Raw genomic sequence first — 22693 nt, forward strand, 5'->3', positions numbered from 1 at the left:
CATTTCAATCAGTGAAAACAAGCTTTATTCCTAACACTTAGAAATTTGAAAACAGCAAGTTTTAGTTTGACAAAGGAGATGCCTGGACTGAATGAATGAGATGCTGTCAAAATACAGATGTCAAATATCTCCAACACAGAAAAGCATGTGAAAGGGCATAAAATTTGAGAGCAGAGAGACCAGTCTCAGATGCCAACTTGGGACTTGGGTGTTTCACTTAACTTCTCTGTACACAGATTTTTCATTTCTAGTGGGTTTGGCATGCACTTATTACTACCAAATAAGACCAAGTAGGTTCCAGAGTATGATGTTGGGTACATAAATCGCTTTCAGAGTTACAAGGCTCCTGGAAGGTTCCTAATGTATCCTAGGCTTTTGGGTCAGTCAACTCTCACTGTCCCCATTTCACTCTGGCAAGGCTTATCAGCACTGGCTTTTAATCAGAATCGTCCAGACTTCTATTTGAAATGTAGCCTTGCTACTTACTAGTTGCTGACAGTAGCTTACTGAAGTACAATATCTTTGTATACAAAACAGGGAATCCTGTCCATGTCACAAGTATCAGGTGAGAATCACATGCAGCAGAAGGTGTCTGCCTTAGCACATTCCCTGCACAGAGGACAAATGCATTGAAAGCAAGCTTCCCTCCATATAAACATTGAAATGGCTTTGGTTTGGTTAAGAATCTGAACTGATACTATCAAACCTCGGGATGCTTTGATCTTGAACTTTCTAGCAAATGTAGTGCTCCACCATCATTTTTATAAGTGATTGCCTCTGTGCCATGAATTGTGTATCAAGTTAATGAGAAGGACAATAAAGGGCATAGACTTCTCATCTTCAATTTAACCTCCCTTGGGCAAGGTCTTTTTGTGATTGAAAGTGAAAGGAAAAAAATCTCAGAACCTGTAAGCCAGCTAACCAAGACTCAATCAATTGACCTCAGTAACACTGAGGTCAAACCTCCTTGGACCTTCTGCAGCTTTTAAATAGTTTACTTAGCCCTTATCACAGCACTCTGCCAGGGCTATTTTCTGACCTTGACAAGACCTCTCAAAGAGCTGACATGGAAGTTCAACGATGAAATTGCCAGGAATTCACCCCAGCCTTACAGCACTCAGCAAAAGCTCTGCAGTCACATCAAGGAGGCTTTGCAGACACAATTATCTAGTGCCATCTGGCTATGTCACAAAAGAAAATATAGAAACCAGTTTTGAGTATCATAAGCGGCATGCACTTACCTACCATATTTGGACAGTCAAGTTGATGAGTGTAGCTTGGTAAACATACCAGGGATGTAGACAGCTTCTCATCTTTAAAAAACTTTTTATTGGTGTAATATGATTCTACACAGTAGTGGGATTCATTGTGATATATTTGTCCATACACATAATTTGGTCAATTTCATTCCCCAGCACCTCCCCTTTCCCTCCCCCTTCCTCCTCCTGGTCCCCATCCTCTGCTCTACTCATTGTCTCCCTCAGTAAAGACCATATATGAAATGCCTACTTAAAGGGGAAGCAGTGCCATTTGGGAATTGTTATGGTTTGGATCTGAAATGTCCCCAGAGGCTCATGTGTTGCCCAATTTAGAGTTGTTCAGAGGTGGAACTTTTAGGAAATGACTGGATCATGAGGGCCCTGACTTCAGTGGTAGATTATTTACTGATGAATTCATAATTTGAATGGATTATTAGAAGGTAGTGGAAACTATAGGCAGGTAGGAAGCAGTGGAAGGGAGTGGGTCTATGGGGGTGGCAGCTCCCCTCCTCTGCTGCTTCCTCTCTTGGCCTCCTCATTACTAGAAGGTGAGCAGCTTTGCTCTGCCATGCCCATTCAGCTGTAAAAATAAAAGGAAGGGAAGAGGGTAAGGGATCAAAGATAGAAGCTAGTTTTCTTTGAATAAGTTTTTCTTGTACATTTGACTTTGAGCCCATGAAAACATGCTGCATAATTAGTAAACAAAAGTAATAAAAACAAAAACAAGTTCAAAATACTTTTTATGAAAACAAACCAATAAACTTGTGTATAGGCAACATAGAGTAGTGATTCAGCCAAAGACCAGCTTGTGTATGTGAGGGAATTACTGAAGTGAGGGAAGGTGACCTGAAAAGGTTAGAGAGAATAGCACTCAGAGCCACACAGGGCTAAGAATGGTGCCTCTTGACTCCTTCACTCCTGCCAGTCTGGTAAACCTGGTAATCCACTGACCTGGATGGAGTAGACAGTAGGGTCTACTTTCCATTTGGATTTAACAAGCCCTTCAAGGCATGGTAAACAATCATCTTTAGCCTAAATTTTGCCCTAGTTTCACATAACAAAGCTCAAATGTAGACCCCCAAAATAACAAAGATCCAGGATACTTCTTGGAATACAAGAATATGCTGCACCAAAAAGGGCAAAATTCACAATGTCAAGGAAACTAAAATAATTAGTGTAAAAAATATTGAACATGTTGAGGACACACACACACACACACACATACACACACACACACACACACACTCAAGTTAAATATCTGTCCAAGATGAAAAATACAATAAGTGTTCCACTCAATTTTTCTATGAACCTAACACTGCTCTAAAAAAGTAGCCTATTTAAATATATAAATGCATTTGTATGCACACACACACACACACACACACACACGTAAACATATTGAACAGGATTAATAGCAGGTAAGACAATGTTGAAGAAAAAATACTAGTGAATTTTAAGACATAGCAATAGAAACTATCCAAAATGAAATAAAAGGAAAAAAACACTTAAAAAAACAACAACAAAGTCTTCAGAAACACTGAACTTGGGGACAATTTTAAGCAGTCTACTGTATGTGTAATTGTAAAGGCAAGGACATGCATCCTTGCAGACAAGTATTTTGTTTTTCCTGTGAAATGACAGTGCAGAGATGATTCAGAGTTGTGTTACTTCAAGGAGACCCTATTGCTGTAATTAGAAAATTTCTCACGACCCAGATGTTTTTCATACCATTCACTTCAAACTACAAAAGAGGGATCAGAAGCTTCCTAGAAACAGTGAGAATCCCTAATAATCTCAACTGAGCATGACAGTAAAGGCCACAGAACCCCCATTATTCCCAGGCACCAATACCTCTCAGTCACTGCAAAATCCTGAGAAGTCCTTGCCAATGAAACCAATAATTTAGCCTCAGAATGTTCTGGATGGCAAATTCTTTTACCATCAGACTCTTGATGGAGCCAGAAACTTTAAGGACAGCTGCTAAGGAGGTACCTGGGTCTTGAACTCAAAACCGGATTCTCCTTGTGACAATGGTCTAACACATAACCATTCATAGATCTAGATACATACTCACAAGGACCATCCAGTTACAACTGGGGTCTATGATGCTATGATAATTCCACTTATGACATTCTGGAAGAGGAAAAACTAAAGGGATAGAAACATATCAAAGGTGCCGGGGCAGTGTGTGATGGCAGTGTGTGACTAAAAGGGGATAACACAAGTGATTTTGAGGTAAGAAAGAACTGCTCTATAATCTTTGTTGTGCTGGTGGTTATATAACCATTTGTACTTGTCAAACTGATATAACTATGTACTAAAAGAGTGAGTTTTATTAAATTTATATTTTACATAAACAAAAATGATGCTTTTGCCAACATTCACAGAACTAAAAACTAAAAAGGCAAGTTTTAAAGGCAAGTATATAAATAGTACCTTCCTTATTTAAATGGAAAACAAGTTAAGTCTTTCAAAGCCTAAAATATTGGAGCCTTTACAACACAAATATATAAATCTATCCTATGTAGTACTGAATTTTATTAAGACTGATTTCAGTTCACACTTTGGCAACAAATGCCTCCCTAGGGTGGAAACCCTCTTCTCCAACTTTAATGTGTGTATAAATCTCCAGAGAGTTTATTAAAATGCAGATTCTGAATCAGGAGGCTAAGAGCCTACATTTCTCACAAAATTTCCAGGTGATGTTAGTGCTGCTGGTCATAAAGCACACTTTAAGCAGTAAGGCCTGAGACACTAACTAACAAAACCACTTGATGGGTAAAGCTGAGGTGGAGGGAACTTTCCATTTGGATTTAACAAGCCCTTCAAGGCATGATACATTGACTTGGCATGTGTGAGTTAAAAATCAGTCTATGGATGACAGTGTGCCACTTACTCTCCCCAGAGTTGAGAGCTACCCAGCTGTCATTCCACAGGGCTTCCTTCTTACTCTCAGTGGGGACCTGGATCCAGGCCTGGACTTGAATCCAGCTTGTGGTGGTGAAAAAAATTCTTCTCAACAGAAAATCAGAAACCAAGCCCTTAGAGTAGAGACTTCTAGAGGCCCGTTAAACCACAGAGACCCATCCATCTGTCCATCTATCCATTCATCCAACCATCCACTTATCTATCCACTGATCTTTAAGCAGCAATTTGTACATGAAAACTACTCAGTCAGGAAGGAAGTCAATACTGATTTCTTGTATTTCTTGTATTTCTCGACCACCTAGCAGCTGGAGAACTAAGTGCCTCCCATGCCCCAGCAGGGACATCCATTTGTGGAGTGATCTCCCCATTAGGAATAAGAAGTGGCCATGGCAGGGAGCCAAGTGTTGGAGGATGATAAATGGTTGGCTTTTATATTTAATAACTTTTTGATATTTTCCCAGAACTAGCATGCCACTTATTTATTTATTTATTTATTTTGCATGCTAAAAATTACTGTATAAGTGTCTTCACAAACAGCTTCTTCACTCACAGATACCCTCAGGTATAAAACATCTCCTAGCAACTAACACATAGCAACACCTTCAGATGTTTGGCTTGGGGTTTTTTGAAAGGAAGCAGCTGCAGATATTAAGCATTTATTATAAATTATTGATATTTATTAAGTATTTACTATGTGATATAAACCCTGCTTAGTGATTTCACACATTATTAACTCACCCTAAAAACAACCCTGTGAAGTAGGAACCATTATTAGTCCCACTTTACAGATAAGAAATCTGGGCACAAAGACACAAGGACACATGCTAGTGTGTATATATCCCAGCAGTCAGCTGCACCTTCCCTCTGACCACTCTGCTCCTTGCCTAATACTGAATCTACAAAGCCCCAGAGTGCCCCAGCTGAGAGAACTTGATGAAGAATGGAAGTATGATCCCCAGATGTGTTGCTCCCCAGCTTCCTCACAGAGCCTCACTTTCTTACAATAGGAAATGACTGTACTCTAAACCACCAACACCAATAAGCCTGGAAAGGCATTGACTACTGACCCAGAACTTGGGTTCTTATCTAGTCTTGCCTTTGCTTTTTTAAAGATGCGAGAAGCCTCTGTAATAGAGAGGTGTGCAAGTAAATTTCAGTTTAGTTTTGTACATCTGGAATTTGAGATGTTTAATGGACATCAGAGGAAATGTTAAGAAGCATATTTGCATATTTATTGAAATAATAATGGATAAAGGATATGATAAACAGAACTTTCTTTAAAGTAATATCAGAGAACAGGTGAAGCATAGAAAAACAGGACTGACCATGGGTTAATTATACAATTTTGAACACTTTTGTATATGTCTGAAACCTTCCAGAATAAAATTTTTAAATTTTAGAAGAACACACAGCATTGTTTGTATATAACACCATAAAATATAAACTGTTTTGCCTGGATTTAATGATGAGGAAATACAAGACAAAACCCAAATGAGGGGAATCTTAGAAAATAGCTGCCCAGAGTCTTCAAAATATCAACTTCATGAAAGACAAAGAATGACTGAAGAACTATTCCAGAATAAATGAACAAAGGAATACCACCACTGAGTGCCACATATATTCCTGGCTTGTGTCTCAGATCATAAAAACAACTGCTATTATGGGTGTTATGGAGATAATGAAAGAAATTTGAAAATGGGTTGGAGCATTTCACAACAGTGCATACCTATGTGAAATTTACCAAATTTAATCATGGTACTGTGGTTAAATAAGAGAAGACCTGGTTCTTAAGAATCATATATTTAAATATTTAGGATGAAAAACATGTTGCACAAAGTCTGTTCTCAAATGACTCATTAACAATAACAACAACAACACAAACATGGCAAAATGCTATCAATTGGTAAACTAGGTAAAAGATATATAACTGTTCATCATGCTATTCTTGTAACTTTTCTATAGGCTTGACATTTTTTGTAAATTTTAAAAAAGTTAACACAACCTGATATAATCAGTATCCCCTAAATACATTCCTTGCCTTCTCTTCCCTTTGGCGAGGAAAAAAGCTATCTTAACTCCTTAGCAATGAGTGCCAAGTCTATTTGATTCTTCTTTTAAATTGCCTCCTATATGCATCACTTACATGCATTACATCATTTACTCATCACAAGCAGATCCTGCAGCTAGTCCCCAGATGCTGGGGGTACCATTGATGGACTGTATAAGTCCTTTGGGTATTTCAGCTGTGGCTAAAATGAAAGTCTTGCTCAGTCACAGCCCCTTTTCTGAGGTGGCCTACATCCAATGTCTGAGTGACTTGGGTTTTTACTCTCTCACCCCAACGCAGGACAGTTCTGCAGGGCCACTCAGCTTCAGAGCTCCCTATAGGATCAATAGAAACTCCCACTGAATCCATATCACAGCTTGAATCCCCCATGGCCAGTCTTCTTCCTTCCCTCTCCTTTTTATAGGTATCAGCCTCTCGAGCCCTCTCTCAACAACCCTCCTCCTATATTAACCTTCATCTCTGCATCTGCTTCCCAAAGATTCTGCTGCAACAATAATATTTCTATTTTGCAGAGGAGGAAACTGAATTTTGGAAAAAATCACTTGCCAAAGGTCAGAAAGCCATTTATTAGTGAAGCCAAGTCATTGATTACAAATCTGCTGACCTCCAGCTTTTTCTCCATTCTCTTTACCTCTCCAAATCATATTCCTCTGTGAAGATCAATGTCAAGTTTCCATATTCCCAGAAGGCTCCTGACTTCCCTTTCTGACCTTAGAGCTCTCACCATCTGTTCTGTTTGGTATATGATCATGGTTCCATGTGAGGACTTCTGTTAACCATCATTTCATATTACATAACCACTGTAAATTAAATTTACAAGTGTAAATTTAATTTACACTTAAATTTTGTACTTTTTTTTTAACATTATTATCTCTCTAGGGACAAGTGTCGGTCCATTCTTCTTTGCATCCCTGTATTTTCTGTCCACAGTGTGAACATATAGTTTTGATCTGGGTTGTCCCCCAATAGGTCATGAATTCAAGGCTTAGTTTCCAATTGGTGGTGCTATTGAGAGAGGTAGTGGAAACCTTAGGAGGTGAGTTCTACTTGAAGGAAGAAGGGTACTGAGGGCGTGTCCTTGTCCTTGTATATATCCTGTCCCCAATCCTTTCCCCTCCCTCTCTCTTTCTCTCCCTCCCTCCCTCTCTCCCTCTCTCTCCTCTTCCTAGCCACCATGAGCTGAGCAGCTTTGCTCCATCATGTGCTCCTCCCCACGATGTTCTGCCCCACCACAGGTTTAAAAGCAATGGAGCCAGCCAACCATTGACAAACACTCTGAAACTGAGCCAAGAATGAATCTCTCCTCCCTAAAGCTGATTTTTTTCAGGGACTTTGTCACAGTGACTGAAAGATAACTAACACACTGAGCATGTGTATATCACTGTGCAGTGAAAGAACAGCAAAGTCTGGCTGTGTACTAAGTCTTAGATACTGAGATACAACATGCACAAAAGATACACAGCTGTGCAGCCTCGATTCCCTTTTTTGTCTTTTCTGGGATTGTATAGGGCTTCATGACACGGATTATAAGGGGACAGCAGGTTATTCTTCTAAAAAAGTAAGCCCATTGACATGGAAGAAACCCAGAGTATATTGGTCTATATTAAAAAATGAGACAGAAAATACTTGGTCAGATTCAGTCAAGAAATAAGGAAGAAAATATACCAGTAATAAAACCACTAGAATGAATCTTGGTCAATTATTTTGGCAAAACTACTTTCATTTTAATGACTTAGAGCATGTTATAAAATGCTCGCAAATGAGACATTGTGTACTTTGCAAAAGTAACGAAGTCTTAGATCAAAAATATGACACCATATTATTAACTTTTGAAGGGTGAAATAAGTGACCTGCTTTTTCTCTTTTAAGAGTATCAACTGGGAGATGAGTAAATCCTTCTACATTATATCCTTCCAGCAAGGAGTGGTGGAGGTAAATAGAGATGGGAAAGATTATTCCCAAATCCCTCACTTCCAACTACTGGGAATCACTTGTTGCCGTGGTAACCATGTTACTGTAAGACCATTGTGATATAAGCAGGACAATAAGCATCTAAACCTATTAATAGCTTTAGGTTTAGAAATAATTCTTAGCATTCTTTTTTTTTCTCCTTTGCTTTCAAACAATAGCCTGGATGATAACAAGTTATATTGAAAGGACAATGTAAATGCAAATCAACTAAAATAACTCTTGCCAAACTTTCCTACTTATTCAGTCAGAATCAATAGAGGTACTAGATTTCAGAGAGAAATTCCTGAGTGGGAACATCTAGAGTAGGGGCTGGCAAAGTATACAGCCTCTAGGCCAAATCTGGCCCACCATCTGCTTCTGTACCTCCTACGAGCTAAGAATTATTTTTACATTTTCAAATGGTTGAAAAAAAAAAGGGGTGAGGCTGGAGGAGTAACTCAGTGGCAGAGCTCTTGACAATTAAAGTACAAGGCTCTGGGTTCGATTACCAGTACCACACACACAAAAAAATTAAATAGTAATATTTTGTGATGCCTGAAAATTATATGAAATTCACGTTTCAGCCTCAAAATAATGATTTTCTGAAGTACAGTCATGTACATTTATTTACATATTGCCTGCTTTTGTGTTACAACAGCAGAGTTGGATAATTGTGACAAATCATAGGCCTGCAAAGCCTTAAATATTTTCAGTTTATTCCTTTACAGGGAAAGTTTGCCAACCTCTGGTCTAGAGACATGGGTTGTATGAGAGAAGTTATATTAGGAGTTCAAGTGTCTCTTCCTTGTCAAGAAGCACTTGTAGGAGTGCTTTTGTTGGGAACTCAGGCTTTTCCAAAGATTTTTTGCTTATTCCATCCACTGCTGCATGTAGGAGACCAAGGAGAATATTACCTGTAATGGTTTAAATTGTTCATGTCCCCTCCAAAATTCATGTTGAAACTTAATCCCCAATGCAAGAGTATTAAGAGGTGAGGCCTTTTAGGAACATATTAGGCCATGGGGATTCCACCCTCAAGAATGGGTTTAGAGACTTTATAAAAGGTTCCCGGGGGAACTAGCTAGTCCTCTTTGCCCTTATGTCCAAAGTATCATCTTGGAAGCAGAAACTGATCCCTCATTAGACAGCAAACCTGATCAAGCCTTGATCTTGGACTTCCCAGCCTCCGTAACAGTGAACAACAAATTTATACTGTTTGCAAATTACCCAGTCTTAGGGATTTTGTTACAGCAGCACAAAAGGACTAAGAGAATTTGGTATGAGGAACTGGGGTATTGCTATAACAAATACCTGAAAATATGAACGTAGCTTTGAAACTGGGTGGCAAGTATAGGTTGAACTACAAAGTGTCATTCTAGCAAAGGCTTGGAGGAAGAGGAAAGCTATAGAAAGAACTTTGGTCTTAGAGATTATCTAAATGGTTGTGAACAGAACACTGGGTAGAAATATAGACAGTAGGGACTATTTTGATAACAGTCTACGGGGAAAGTAAGGATGTTGTTATTGGAAACTGGAGGAAAGGCTATCCTATTATAAAGTAACAAAGAATCCAGCTGAAATGTGCCCTTGTTCTCCAGCCTTTTGGAAGGCAGAACTTGCCAGTGATGAAGTAGGGTATTTAGCAGAAGAAATCTCTAATCAAAGTGTTGAAAGTTTTGCATGGTTTCTCTTGATTGCTAACAGTTAATTATGAGAGAATACCAAAGGTGCGGTCAAGCTAATATTTGGTAAGGAGATCTGTGTGGGGACAAGGAAGCCAGGTGCTATTCATCGAGACAATGGAAAGGCGATCCCAAGGCTGCTATCCCAGCACAGGTCCTGAGTGCCAGGCCTTGAAGACGGAATGGTGTCAAAGGAGGGGTCGAAGGCATGCATGGGATCTTGGGTCTTACTGCCCAGCACTGCCTCAAGTTTCTGCTCCATGTGTTTGGACACAGTTCCCTTTTGCCCTTCTACCCTTGTGAGGAGCAGCAACAAGACACCATCATGGAAGCAGAGAGAGCCAGGCATCACCAAACATGGAAGCCACTGGCACCTTGATCTCGAACTTTCCTGCCTCCAAAACTGTGAGAAGTAAAGTTGTGATTTTTTTTTGTTGTTGTTGTTCATTGTCCAGTATCAGGCATTTTGTCCTAACAGCCAAAAGGGACTAAGACAGCACTGCATGACTCAATATCACACGCTTGGTCAATTTGTTCTAATGCTGCACTGTGAAAGGGATCAGGCAACATGCCACTCACTCCCTCATGTGCTGCATCTTGGTCCTGGCCATCGCGCTGTTGAAGATAGCTGGTCCTGGAGACATGTCTGCAGCCATGCTGGTAATGGTCCTTGTGTCTGAAAATCAATCACAGCCCTTATTACTTCATCAGTACTCCTGCAACCTCAAGGCGATGTTCAAGGGCAATCAGAAAACAGAAGCTAATACACCTTTGCCATAGGTAATGCTACATTAATTAGAAATGAATTCAATTTTAACATGCACATTAAGGAGATTTATTCCAAATGATAAGATTATTTACAGTTTCAATATGCACAAGGAATTGCAGGACCAAGCCTCTCTCAAAAAGGGTTGCTAAAATTAAACAGAAAATCATTATTTAAGAGATGAACTTTTTATACTAGAAACCTCAGAGGGAAATGTATTTACAGATAAGCAAACATTCTTGGGGAGCCTTCAGCCATTCTCTTTTAGCAGGTATAGATATTCATTTAAATAACTAGGAATTTTTCTAATAAACTTAGTTTTTCTTTATGATAACCATATACTTGACCATTAGTTTTTAAAAATATTTTTAGTTATAGATGGACATTATTTTTTTTTATGTGATACTGATGATCAAACCCAGTGCCTCACATGTGCTAGGCAAGCTGCTCTACTACTGAGCTACAATCGCAACCCAGACTATTAGTTTTTTTTACAATGGAAAGCAGAATGCTGACCAGCAAGTCATCTGAAGCCTTGAAATCTAGCAGAATGGAGTCAAAGGCCAAAGTTAGGTTGAGAAGATAAGGAGCTGTTTGTTAATGAAAGGTGAGGTGTTATGAAATCTGCTGAGAAATACAAGTTTTCCTGAAACATCCTAGAGGCCCTCAGAAAACATGCTGGGATTCCAGGGAAAGAAATAGACCACTAACTGAAGCAGCACTGCTTTCCATTAAGAATGGAAGCTGAACTGGAGTCCCAGCTACTCAGGGGCTGAGGTAGAAGGATTGCAAGTTGAAGGTCAGCCTTGGAAACGAGTGAGACCCTGGCTCAGTGGTGGATGAGCCAGGGTGTGATGCCCTAGATTGTCTCCAGTACTGGAAAAGGAAAGAAGGAAGGAAAGGGGGAAAGAGAGAAAAGAAAAAAGAGAAAGAAAGAGAGAAAGAAATTAAACCTGCCCTGTGAATGAGGGCTTGGTGTAATCCAAAGAGCTCAGCCTAAAATTCAGTCCTTGTGCTCCTGGAGCTGGGGGCAGAGCCCTTCCTGGGGATTCCTTTCCTTAGATCTCCCACAAGGGGCCTCAGACCTCATCAGAAAAAAGTGTTGGAGCACAGGGCTCTCACTCAGACACCAGGTTTAACTTCTTTCTTTCTCTTTCTCTCTAAATTATATAAATTTATAAATTATATCCATGCAGTGCTATATCAGAGAAGAGACCTATACTGTGAAATTCCCGCTCTTTATTCAATGGATCTCATATAACACTGTCTGACTTAGAGACCAACCACGGAAGCTAGAGTCAGTCCCCATTTTACATATTAGTAAAGGATTTTATTCTCTCACATTTTTAAATGTGAAAAATCAAATGCTAATTTCTAATACCTCTTCCTTTTGCATATCCCCTGAAGGGATGCATTCCACTTTGAACTTCTTGCTTTTACAGATACCATTTAGATGACTATTATGCTGCTTAAACTTTGTAAAAATCCTTGAATCTCCTCAGGCTAAATCCCTAGGCTAGAGCAACAAGTATGACTTTGAATTGGCATGTTACAATTAGTTAACTAAACAACCCATTCTTCTTAGTACATGACAAATTAGGCTTCCACTTTAAAGACCCAAGTCCAAAGACAGATTGATCATCTTTCTCCACACCTGGAGGGGAAAACCTGCCTCAGCACTCACTGCCATTGAACTGAAGCATCATTTCAGCTCTCAACTTCCCACTAGTTGTGTCCAGAACAGCAACTTATCCTCAGGGAAGACCCATGGGGTGGGAGGAAGGCTTAGGGGTTCATTTTGTATTCATGTAGGTTGTTTTCTATAAACATTTTGCCTGGGACTGTACCATGTCAAGTAACCCCCATGTATACTCAGAAATCAGCAATGACAAGAAGGAAAGGTAAGCACTGCTTTCCACTCTCCCAGAGAAAGCTGGCACATTCTGAACGCTTATGCAAATAAAGGTCAAAACAATTTCTAGGAGAGCTGCAGGATATTTTAAGCTGGCCGCTGTTACCATCATAAGCCTCTCTACTTTGCTAGGAAAGATGCTAAGCGTTGAACCCAAGGGTATAAAACAGGGGAAATATAATTTCAAGCAACAGAGTTGGCAAAGCTTGGTGCTCAGAGCATCTCCTTTTTCAGTGTTCCTTACTGGCTAGCTTTTTGACCTCTCCATCTCACCTAATATGAATAGTGATTGTTTTATGTCAGAGAAAAAGACAACACATTTAACAATGAAAAATAACATTTTAGGGCTAAGATGGAAGCTATCATCTGGATTGGTCACTAAATCACAAAATGTGATCTATACCATTGCTTCTCAAACTTCAATGTGAATCACCCAGGGATCTTGATTAAAAAGCAAATTCTGATTTAGCTCTGGATAGAGCCGGGGATTCTCTATATCTAACAAACCTACAGGTAATACCAGTGCTACTGGTCCTGAGACCACACTGAGTAGCAAATCTCTTAGGCCAGCTACAAAACTTGTGGGATCCAGTGTGAAGTGGCCTTACAGAACTCCTTGTTCAGAGAGCAAGAGAAAGCCGTTTTCTTTCTTCTGCATCTGTTTATAGACCTCGCATGGTGTTTTATTTGTTTGTTGAGTATTTAATGTCCCTCTCCCTCAGGAACTAGGATTGCAGACATTCACAGCACCCCGACTCTTCTCTACCTGTGCCCAAGACCCCTCTGAAGATGAAGATGGCAGTGGGCACAGGGCTGGGTTTAGGGAGAGGGTGGTAGAGGACCCTTCCCAGGGAGGAGGCTAAAAAAGAGACAGCACATCACATCAGTAAGGCCTTAAGACCCTGGCATATGTTCCATTGTACCATCAGATGTCACTCACAAATCACAGATTCAAAGATAAAGTTTCATTAAGCCCCAAGGGTGGGGTCCCTCTTGAATCCAGGATTCTGTGTAACTGAACTAGTCATTTACCCATGAAAGCTTGGTTCCAGAGCTCTGCTTTCTTATAGATTTTGCTTTAATATAGGTGAATCCTTAATTCCCAAGTTAATTTTTAAAAATTAATTTTCCCTTTACTAATTTTAAGTAAATTCTCATGAATTTGGAAAACAGTATCTATGTGTGAAACATAGACTATTTTAGGTGCACTTGTGATTTCAAGAATTTCCCACAATAACTTTACACACTCTCTCCCACCCAAGATCTAGCCATTATCTATCGACTTTTGCCTGATCTTTGCTTTTGTTTCCTCTCCACCTTTTTCTGAAGAACACTGAATCCTGATATGAAGTATTCCTTAAACAGCACTTCTCTTCTTTCCATTTCCAAACCTGAAGAATGTCTACTGACTAACCATCAGACAAAGTTTTTTACCAATGACAATGATGAGTTTTTTTTAAAAAGTGATGTGTGTAGCTGTGTATGGTGGTGCATGCCTATAATCTCAGTGGTTTAGGAGGTTGATACAGGATGATCCCAAGCAACAGTCCAGCCTGGTGGAACCCTGACTCAAAAAGGGAAGCAGGGGAGGGGGGATGTTGGACTTGCCTCTGGGTTCAATCCCCAGTTAATAAAGATAGTGTTGTATGTAACCTGACCATTCTATTCTGCCACTTGTAACTTTCTCCTACTCACTCACTGCACATGCTGGCTGTTCCTTAGAAGGGGAGATGACCCCATTAATATAGAGGAGGAATGTCCATTGCCATGCTGTCTGAGCAGAGGAGGGTGTCACTGTGCTCAGATCTCAAACCACTGATTGGCATCAGAACACTTGGGATGCAGAATTCTGAAAAGAAGGTGGTGGGAGAAAAGGTCACATGGAACAATTTGGGCATTTGCTTCCTTTCCCCTATCCCTATTACTTACTTTTCCAGAAAAAGTGGGAACTTGAATGAAAACAGCTATAAACAGATGTCAGAATCACTGGTTCCACTGGGCTTCCTGTCAGCCAGCTCCACCTTCCCACTTACTGTTCTGCTTGGGGTCAGGCTTCCTCTAATTTTCCTTCCATGCTCTCTGGTCACTGACTTGGTCTGGCCCCTGCTGTCCTCCCCTTTCCTTGGTTTTATCCTCCAACTGTTCACCCACCTTTCTATCCTATGTTCCTTTGTCTTCCAGACTCAGAAGTATGAGTTTTATTTCAGGCCTTGGATCTATTTACTGTTTTTTTTTTTTTCAAACTTGATTTCTACACAAATTTACTCTGATTCCTCATTAACAACAACAACAAAAAAAACAAAACCCCAAGCCACCACTAAATCAATAATGATAACGGCTAAACCAGACCCTGGACTAAACATCTTACCTGTATCATCTCTGGTAAGGTTCCTATGAAATAGGCACTTTTTTCAGAGAGGAAAGTGAGCTATTGAGATATTAAATAACTTGCACAATGTTATACAACTGGTACATTCCATAGCTAGAACTTGAAACCGAACCTTACTTTATTCCATAGTCCTAGATGTTGGCCATCTGTTCTACACTGTCCAGTTGAACATCACTCAGTAAATACCCACTCTACGTGACCCCTGAGCTGGGTGCTAGTTGAGTGGCTATTTACCACATTTTGTATTTTAATACTCTTAGTTATCAATGTCAATATCTCCCTTCACTCCCTTACCCTTTTCAACTATTTAGTAAGCTCTTTGAGCATATTGAGAATGTCCTATTCCTCTTTAAAAAACATTTAAATCCATTTTAAGATTAAAATTCACTGGTGTTAATTACATTGATATTGTACAATCATGACCAGTATTTCTAAAAAGTTTTTCATCATCTCAAATAGAAACTCTTTGATCATTAAATAGTAACACCTCATTTTCTCCATCTTCCTGCCCCTGGTAGTCTCTAAGCTACCTTCTGTCTCTATAGATGTGACTGTTCAAAATACCTCATATAAGAGAATCAGACAGTATGTGACCTTTTTTATCTGACTTATTTCAATTACATGTTATATAATATATCGGGATTTTCTTTTTATGGATGAATAATATTCCATTGTGTGTGTGTGTATGTGTATATATGTGTGTGTGTGTGTGTGTGTGTGTGTGTGTGTGTGTGTGTATATATATATATACATTTTGTTTATCCATTTAACTGTAGATGAACAACTGGATTGTTTCCATGTTTTGGTTATTATGAATAATGACCATTGGTTTACAAATGTCTACTTGAGTTCCTGTTTTCTACTTTCATGGTAGAAGTCATACCTAGGAGTCGAATTTCTGATTTGCATGGTAATTCTATGTTAATGAGGAACCATCAAATTGTATTACATCTGCATAATGCCTGCAGCATTTTATATTTCCATCATCCATGTATAAGGATTCTCTATAACCATGATAGCATTACTGTTTTCCTTTTTTATTTGTTTTTAATAGCTATCCTAATGGGTATGAAGTGATATCTCACTGTGGATTTGATTTTCATTCCCATGTTAGCTCCTTAATGTTTAGCATCTTTTCATGTAGTTATTGGCTATTTGTGTATCTTCTTTGGAGAAATTCTATTCAAATTCTTTTATGTATTTTTAAATTGACCTAGTGATCTTTTTCTTGTTGAGTTGTAGGATTCCTTTAATAATCTGGGTATTAAACAGATATATTATTCACAAATATTTTTGCCTGTGTTCACCTTCGTATTTCCAAAGTTCAGGTCAGCACAAAGGACATATTTGAAGAAATTTAAACCTTAGGCTCGTTTTGATGTCATTGTAAATGGAATTGTTTTCTTGATTTCTCTCCCCGCCCCCCGCTCCTCTTTTGAAATGGGGTCTCACTATGTTGGCCAGGGTTGTCTTGAACTCCTAGGCTCAGTGATCCTCCAACCTTAGCCTCCTGAACAGTTAAGACTACAAACATGCTGCACAATTTCATTTAAAAGAAATGTTTCCCCATAGTATATAGAATAAAATTGATTTTTTGCATATTTATCTTGTACCCTATAGCCTATTGAATTCATGTATTAGTTCTAATAGTTTTTCGATGGTTTTATAAGGAATTTTATACATAAGATCATGTCATCTGCAAAGAGATAATTTAGTTCTTACTTTATAATCTGGATTCCTTTTATTTCTTTTCCTCACCTAGAATATCTAGTATAATGTTCAATAGAAGTGGTAAGAGAAAAAATTCTTGTCTCATTCCTTAAAGAAGGGGAAAAACATTCATAGACCATTAAGAATTAGCTGTAGGTTTTTTTCATAGATGCTCTTATTCAGTTTTAAGAGGTTCTCTTCTATTTCTAGTTTGTTGCGTGTCTTTAATGATAAAAGATGTTAGATCTTTTTCAAACACCTTTTCTTTATCTATATGTATAATTTTCTCCTTTTATTCTGTTAACATGGTGTATAACACTGATGGATTTTCTGGTATTAAGCTACCCTTGCATTCCTGAATAAAGTGTCACTTGGTCAGTAAACTCTTTTTATGTTTCTGGGTTTGCCTTGCTTGTATTTTGTTGAAAGTTTTTACCTGGGGAATATTTATTTATAATGGATATTTGTATGTATCTTGTTCTTTCCTATTATGTTTTTGCCTGGGGTTGATATTAGAAAACAATAATACTGCCTTCACAGAATGAGTTGAGAAGTGTTTCATTATTATTATTATTTTTCTTTCAGATGAGTTTCTGAAGGGTTGCTATTAATTCTTCTTTGAGCATTTGGTAGAATTCACCAGTAAGGCCATCTGAGCCTGGTATTTCCTTTGTCAGAGGTTTTTAAATTACTACTTTAATTACTACTACCCATGATAGACCTATTCAAATTTTCTATTTCTTCTTGAGTCAGCTTCAGTAATTTGTCTCTTTCTAGAAAGATGCCCATTCATCTAAGTTATCTGATCTGTCAGTATATTGTTCATAGGATACCTTTATAATTCTTTTTTTTTTTGAAAGTTGGTACTAATGTTCCATTTTTCATTCCTGATTTATAATGTGAGTTTTCTCTCCTATTTTCTTCATCAGTATAGCTAAAATCTGTTATGTTTTTACAAGGAATCGACTTTTGCTTCTTTCTTATCTATTATTTTTCTATTCTTTATTTTTTCATTTATTTCCATTTTGGTTTTATTATTTTCTCCCTTCTGCTTACTGTGGGTTTAATCTGCTCACTAAGTTTAGTTTATAAAGGCATATATTTTACATGCTCAATGGATGAGAGTTAAAATCAAAGGCAAAGTAAATAGTAGTTATATCCTTAATCCATAAAAAGCATAACACTAGGCAAGGCATGGGGAATACCAAGTAGTATAGTAAGGGTCTCTGGAAAAAGCACTAGCCTTCGGGGACCACAGTTACTATTCTGGTTCTACTCTCAACAGTTCTTCAGCCCTCGGGCCACTTCCCTAGCCTCAGTTTCCTTTTTTTTGTATTTAAGTGATTTCATTAAGCTGAGAGCCTTCCCTCAATTCTAACCTTTTATGAACAAGCATAGAGTGTAGTAGGAAAGAGAATATCTACATATAAAGATAAAGAGCAATCAAAGGGACCAAAAACTAAGATGCAAATGGCTGGGACCAACAATAAATGTCACAATAAATGCCTGTGACATTAGGCAAAATCACCCTACAGTCTCTTTTCCCGCCTGTGAAATATAGAACGACAAGGATTATAACACTTGACACTACCCCATGGAGATGTTTTGACAATGAGATGAAAACAAAATGATATGAAGCGGCATTAGCATTCAGAAGCTGTGTTTTTTAACAATGCAAAGCACAGCTCATAATAATAATATTGTCAGGATTCCTCCTACTTCTATCATCTCTCACCAGCAGAGCTATTTTCCCCATAGAAGTGACAACTTGATGATTTTGACATTTTGCCAGGAGAGAGAGAGAGATCCTTTCCTCATTTCTTCCAAAATTTCCATTGAAATTGCTCTTTACTCATTTTAGTTGTTTGACAAATGACCTTGATCATAAAGCAAAAACCTGTGTTTGACCTCCTTGCTAAACATCGTGCATGTGGGTAATAAAGAGCTGATTTAGGGATTGCAGCGGTGGATATTTTGGCAAACAAGATCTCACTTAAGCACCTGGGACATTGCTTACTCAGGATTCCTTACAGCTACTGCCCTTGGTACACTGGTCATTTAGAATGCTTCCCTTCTAATCTCCATTAACTCTCTCTTTCTCTCAATTTCCTCAGGCATACTCAAGAAATAGTTGCTTGATAGACACCACTCTTCCCAAATGAGAGCAGAGGCATGGTCTCATGGCCCACATTTCTTCTCTGACTCCCCGTAATGGAATATGATAGAAGATTTACCTAGACCAGTGGTCAACAAACTTTTTCTCTAAAGGAATGGGTAGTAAATATCTCAGACTTCAGACCATATAATCTCAGTTGCAACAATTCCACTCCATTGTTAAGAGCATGAAAACAATCATAGGAAATAAGTAAAGAAATGAGCACGGTTATATTACAGTGTAACTTTATTTACAAAAACAGGAAGTGAGCTGTTTGGCTGTAGTTGGCTGATTCTTGGCCCCAGTGAGGGGGAAGCATCATGAGTTCAAGCTGGGGACAACCACAGAACTATTCAAGTTAAGTTCTTTCACTTTATAGATGGGGAGGTCAAGGTCAAGAGAAGCTGTCTGTCTTACCTAAGTTGGCAGAGCAAGAAGAGGAAGGGGCAGAGTCAGGAATAGAGCCGTGCCCTTTTGAATGCCCCACAATGAAGTAAACATTTTCATGCACTGATTTTGAAAAATCAGATCATCAGACAAATGCCTCCCCTAAAAGGTTGAAATTTGGGGGAATCATTGTATCTGCCATCCTATTTCTCCACCTCTTCAGATGACAGCCCCACAGCTTATTATGGGTAGGGCTATGAATTAGCGGGGTGTTGTGAAAACTGTTCTACTCTGCCAAGAAGAATATCTAACTCAACCTTTGTGAAGATTTTTCCTTGAGCTTTTCTGTGATGAGAATGAACATTAGGATGGCAACAAGATTATCTAAAAATCTTCAAAGAAAGCTGATCCCTATCTTCACTATGTTGCCCCAATGCCCCAGGGTTGCAGATGCACTGTTCAGAGCCCTCTGAGGGAAGGACTTGCCACCCAGATGTTACGAGTGATGTAAACAGCAAGCCTATGGCGGTGGCCTCTTCAGGAATTGCCTCAGCACAGAAAGCTTCCTCACCCAAAGCTGTGTCCTTTCAGGTTGTTTATACTTATGACTGATCATGGCAGAGGTAGAAAGTCTGACCATTTTGGTCTATGCTGGTCCAGAATTCCCCATGGGTTTGGTTAGAGTTTATCAGGCCTGTATCACTGCTCAGCTTCTCTCTCTGCTCCATTCTGCACTTCTATCACCAGTGGTCAATCCTAAGGGCACATCCTGCCCACTCAATTTTGTGTTAAAGACTGCTTCCTAAAGAACCGGATCCAGAAAACATGGCTCCTGGGGCTAGAGAGGGAAAAGCTGGGGTGTGAAGATGATTGTCTTTGTTCCTTTATAAGTATTTGGTAAGAGCACTAATAAAAATGATGATGTGCCCATTCCTATCACCCCATGCCCAACCCCAGCTCTTTCAGAGAATTGCTTTTATTGTCACAGGGCAGAAGCCACCACATAAAGAAGTTGTCATCAACCCTATAGCAGCAGCAGCTGTATCAAAGCCAAGCGACACCAGGAGTCTAGAGAAGAAAGGCCAATAGGAGGAAGTAGAAGAGAACAACTTCAAGGGATTTCCACTTAGAAGGGAGCTAAGACATTTTAGCATGGGTATGTGAGCGGCTTAGAAGACCTGGATTTGAGTCCTGACTCTGAGATTTTTGTTCAATAAGTTATAAAACTATGACTCAGTCTCCTTATTAATACAATACTCTACTTTCTAGGGCTCTAGTAAAAATCAAATGCAATCACATATATAAAGATACATCATTGTTAGCAAATGCCCAAGTCAAATTTCACTGCCTCCCCCATCCCTAGGGCACCCACCACAGTACTTTGCATAGGGCATCATCTTCTTCTTTTTAATTAATTTTGAGAACCACTGTCCTGACCCATTCCAACTGTTTGTTTGCTTATCTATCTATCTATCTATCTATCTATCTATCTATCTATCTATTTATTTAATGTGGTGCTGAGGATCAAACCCAGTGCCTCACATGTGCAAGGCAGCGCTCTACCACTGAGTTACAGCCCCAGCCCTTACACAGGGCATGTTCTTAATGAATAAATTGCACCCACTGTCTATGCCAACACTAAATACTTGGAAGAAAGTGGGTCAATTTGGAAAGGTAAATTGTCTGTCATCTCTTAGGGCAGAAAATAAATACTAGAAGATAGGAAATTTTAAAAATTGTCTGTTTTTTTACATGATTAGTTCTCACTACAAATATTCAGCTGAATTTTATAGATTAAAAATTACAATAGTTTAGGGATCTGAAAACTTTCAAATCCTTTTGAATAAGCCAGGAGATGACTCCCTAAGAATAGCACCTATCAATTAAAAAAAAAAAAAAAGCAAAAAGGAAGTGTCGGTTTTGGACTGATATGTAGCAATTAAATGTGGATGCAGGTGAAGAAGAGATTTGTGGAAGCCAGATCCTAACATTTTCATTTGTCCTTCCCTGAAGAGACAGAAGCCTGTGTTTTGGAAATTTAATTATTCTAGGCTTTCAATGTGGAAAAATCTTAGCTTTATAAACAAAATCTGCTTTTCTATAGCAGTAAGTTGGGCTGGATTCCAGATTGACTAAAATACTTAAGAATATCAGTACTTCCTTCTCTTCAGTTGAAAATAATCACATAAGTTGTCCATGTTCACTGCAGACAAATTAGAAAACACAGAAAAAGAAACCCATTCAGAGAAAATCATCAATTCTTTGGTATTTCCAATTGTGTGTGCATGTGTGTAAGTAACAATCCACTACAGTTTTGCATACTTTATTATTCATTAGTTTATAACAACTTTATGCCAATGAATATGTAGCTACACCATCATTTTATTTATTTTTGTGGTGCTGGGACTTGAACCCAGGGCCTCATGCATACTAGATAAGTGCTGTACCACTGAGCCACAAACCCAGTCACTACACTATCATTTTAAAATAAAATTTATAAAACTTTTTTTTTATTTTAGAAGATGTATAACCTCCATAACTCAGCATTTATTCTGATACCAGTTTTTCACTATTATAAATAACACTGCCATCAGCATCCCCTGTAGGTTATCTTTATACACAATTCTGTTTTTTTTCTTTCTTTTTTTAGATAGAGGTGTAATGAACAAATCTTATTGTTTCTTTAAGATAAATTCCTAGATGTAGATTTGTTGAGTCAAAGAACTTTATTCTTTTAAGTTAACATAACCTAAATATTGAAAGAAAACTTTTTCCTAGGTTGTAAATAATACTCTCTTCAATGGTGTCATAAATACTAAAAATGGAATGTGAGGCACTTTTATTGAAAATTTGGTTCAATTTATCAAAATTTATTTAAAAAAGAGCACTCTTTAAAGTCTTAGCTGGTGGTGAGAGCACTTCCTTTTCTGTTTTTCTATCCTGGTGGTTCTCAAAGATAGTTTCTGGACCAGCAGCACCAGGACTAGTTAAAATGCAGATTCTTGGGCTCCACCCCAAGCCTACTGAATCAGAACCTCTGGGGATAGTGTCCACCCATTCCATCTGCCTCATTCATCTGGGTATTCATTGTGAGCTTTCTGGAGTTCTAATTGTTTGATCTAAAGATGTTAACACTCCTATTAATTTGCAAGTTCCTTGAAAAGAAAAACTACATCTGGTGTTCCATTGTGTACCCTACAATGGTCCTGTGCTGGAAAGTGACTGACATTTGCTTCATAAATAAGTGATCTACAGGCAAATGTAGCCTTATTTGAACTTCTAACTTTTCACATAAATAACTTAATAGTACTTTAAAATAACTAGACAAAAATTCCTTTATAGACCTAACCAGAAGTAGCTTCAGGAAGCAATTGGTTTGGTGTCTATTTACTGCCAGAAAGAACAGCTTAATATTCTCCCTGCACAACAGGCAGTTTCTAAAGTTCAATGTTCAGGTTAATTTGCTCACTTTGTACAGCCCACTGGC

At 38.6% G+C, this 22693-nt stretch overlaps 1 protein-coding gene across 8 annotated transcripts in view; it reads right to left on the bottom strand.

Annotated features, from left to right (window-relative positions):
• Nek11 (NIMA related kinase 11) overlaps positions 1 to 22693 on the bottom strand; it is a 315212-nt gene that overhangs the window by 50810 nt on the left and 241709 nt on the right. For 6 of the 8 annotated variants that reach the window (XM_076868276.2, XM_076868274.2, XM_076868271.2 and 3 more), the window contains one exon: positions 10467 to 10563. The exons of the other annotated variants lie outside the window; for them this stretch is intronic. In XM_076868276.2, the coding sequence (XP_076724391.2) occupies positions 10467 to 10563 (97 nt within the window). The remainder of the gene's footprint in view (positions 1 to 10466; positions 10564 to 22693) is intronic. 8 annotated transcript variants of the gene reach the window in all.

The sequence above is a fragment of the Callospermophilus lateralis genome, chromosome 10 (genome assembly GCF_048772815.1).
Source record: "Callospermophilus lateralis isolate mCalLat2 chromosome 10, mCalLat2.hap1, whole genome shotgun sequence".
Taxonomy (NCBI): domain Eukaryota; kingdom Metazoa; phylum Chordata; class Mammalia; order Rodentia; family Sciuridae; genus Callospermophilus; species Callospermophilus lateralis.